Raw genomic sequence first — 2,045 nt, 5'->3', positions numbered from 1 at the left:
AGCTATAAAGGGTCTAGAAGAGACTTCAGCAATGCATTTATGTGCATTTGATATGTTGAGTGAGATAACCTTGTGATTATATATGCTACTGCGTACATGACTATATGTATATATATATATTGTGTTTGTTATAATACAAAGTTTCATATAGAAAATGGTGAGAACTAGAGGTGATGAAATAGTGGAGGCAACCTCCTCAAGACTGGACAGAATGGAATGAATGATGCAAGACATGGCTGAAGCCTTAAGACAACAACAGCAATGTCAACAACGACAACAAGAACCACCTCCCCCACCTCCAATGCCTGTACCACCTTCGGCTCCAGGGTGTCAACCGAAGACCTGTACTATTGCCTTGACCAGGGAATTTTAAAAGATGAACCCACTAATGTTTTACGGCAGAATTGAACCGTTGAAGGTCGAGGCTTGGGTCTTGGGAATTGAAAACTTGTTTGAAGTATTCCCATGTACCGAAGCTCAGAAAGTGAAACTAGCAGCATTCACCCTAGAAGATGATGCCAGATGTTGGTGGATGTTAGTACGAGATGATAATAAGGATGTTACTTGGGCTCGTTTTCTAGAAATCTTTCACGAGAAATATTTTCCCCAGTGTGTGCGGGATAGAAAGGCAGCTGAATTCATGGAACTTAAGCAGGGAAATAAATCAATTGCTGAATATGAGGCTCAGTTTACAGAATTAGCTCGCTTTGCACCCCACATGGTAGACATAGATTACAAGAAGGCTAGACAGTTCAAAGGAGGTTTACGTGACACAATTCTAGATAAAATTAATGTACTCAAATTGCCGACGTATATGGATGTACTTGATAGGGCACTAATAACGGAGAGAAATGTGGCCAGCCGTAAACAAAACTTTGAATGGAAAGGCAGAAAATAGAATTTCAATAAGGGAACTACATCAACGAACAAGAAGTTCAAGTCGGGGAGTTCTAGTATTATTGGTTCAAACCAAAGTGGTAATTTAACACCAGCTTGTACTACATGTGGAAAGAAACATGGAGGTGTATGCTATTGTGCGACAGGGGCTTGTTATCACTATGGAAAGTTGGGCACATTGCCAAGGATTGTACACAACCACGTCAGGGTGGCAATCGAGGTGCCACAAGCTCGATTGGGTCAGCTCCCACAACGAAACCAGCTGCAGCATCACTCACCACAAGAAATGATCAAAGGCAAGAAAGGGTTTTTGCATTGATTCCAGGGGATACTCAAAATACTGAGGCTGTAGTGTCAAGTACAATCTCCATTTGTGGTAAACCTGCTTATGCTTTAATTGATTCCGGGTCTACACACTCATTTATTTCTACGGTCTATGCTGAAACTTTGAATAGACCTATGCAAATATTGAATTATATGCTAGGTGTTACATCACCTACGGGGGAATCCATGCTATGTTCAACTGTATTTGTTGCAAGTGAATTATTTCTCAGGATTGCCACTTTGTATGCTGATTTAATACCTTTAGACATGGGACATTTTGATGTTATTTTGGGTATGGATTGGCTAGCTAAATACCACACAACTATTGATTGTGCCTTGAAACGAGTATTATTCTAACCTCTCGGACAAGAGGAATTTTATTTTGAGAGAAAAGGGGTAGTCTCACCACCATACCTTATATCTATCATGGAAGCCCGAAAACTAATGAATAAAGGTTGTCAAGGGTATTTGTGTAGTGTGATAACCGAACCAACGGTAGACATTACTTTAGGTAATATACCAGTGGTGAGAGATTTTCCTAATGTATTTCCGGATGAATTACCTGGCCAACTTGTTGATAGAGAGATCGAATTCACAATTGATGTAATACCGGGAACTCGACCAATTTCTAAAACTCCCTACCGTATGTCTACCACTGAAATAAAAGAATTAAAAATTCAGTAGCAAGAATTGCTTGATAGAGGGTTTATCAGACCAAGTACATCCCCATGGGGCGCACCGGTACTTTTTTGTTAAAAAGAAAGACGACACTCTCTGATTATGCATTAATTGCTGAGAGCTCAACAAGGTAACAATGAAAAATA

At 39.9% G+C, this 2,045-nt stretch overlaps 1 protein-coding gene across 1 annotated transcript; it reads left to right on the top strand.

The window, feature by feature from the left end:
* The first annotated feature begins 376 nt into the window (after positions 1-376).
* On the top strand, positions 377-898 carry LOC145806987 (uncharacterized). The gene has a single exon (XM_082904876.1). The coding sequence runs from the start codon at positions 377-379 to the stop codon at positions 896-898; it is 522 nt and encodes a 173-aa protein (XP_082761002.1).
* Positions 899-2,045: the final 1,147 nt, after the last annotated feature.

Source organism: Camellia sinensis, chromosome 14 (genome assembly GCF_055761805.1).
Source record: "Camellia sinensis isolate YWXY chromosome 14, ASM5576180v1, whole genome shotgun sequence".
Lineage (NCBI taxonomy): Eukaryota > Viridiplantae > Streptophyta > Magnoliopsida > Ericales > Theaceae > Camellia > Camellia sinensis.
This window is presented reverse-complemented; position numbering and strand designations above follow the sequence as displayed.

Coding starts and splice junctions, on each gene's coding strand:
- LOC145806987 (XM_082904876.1), top strand. CDS start 377: ATGAACCCACTAATGTTTTACGGCAGAATTGAACCGTTGAAGGTCGAG.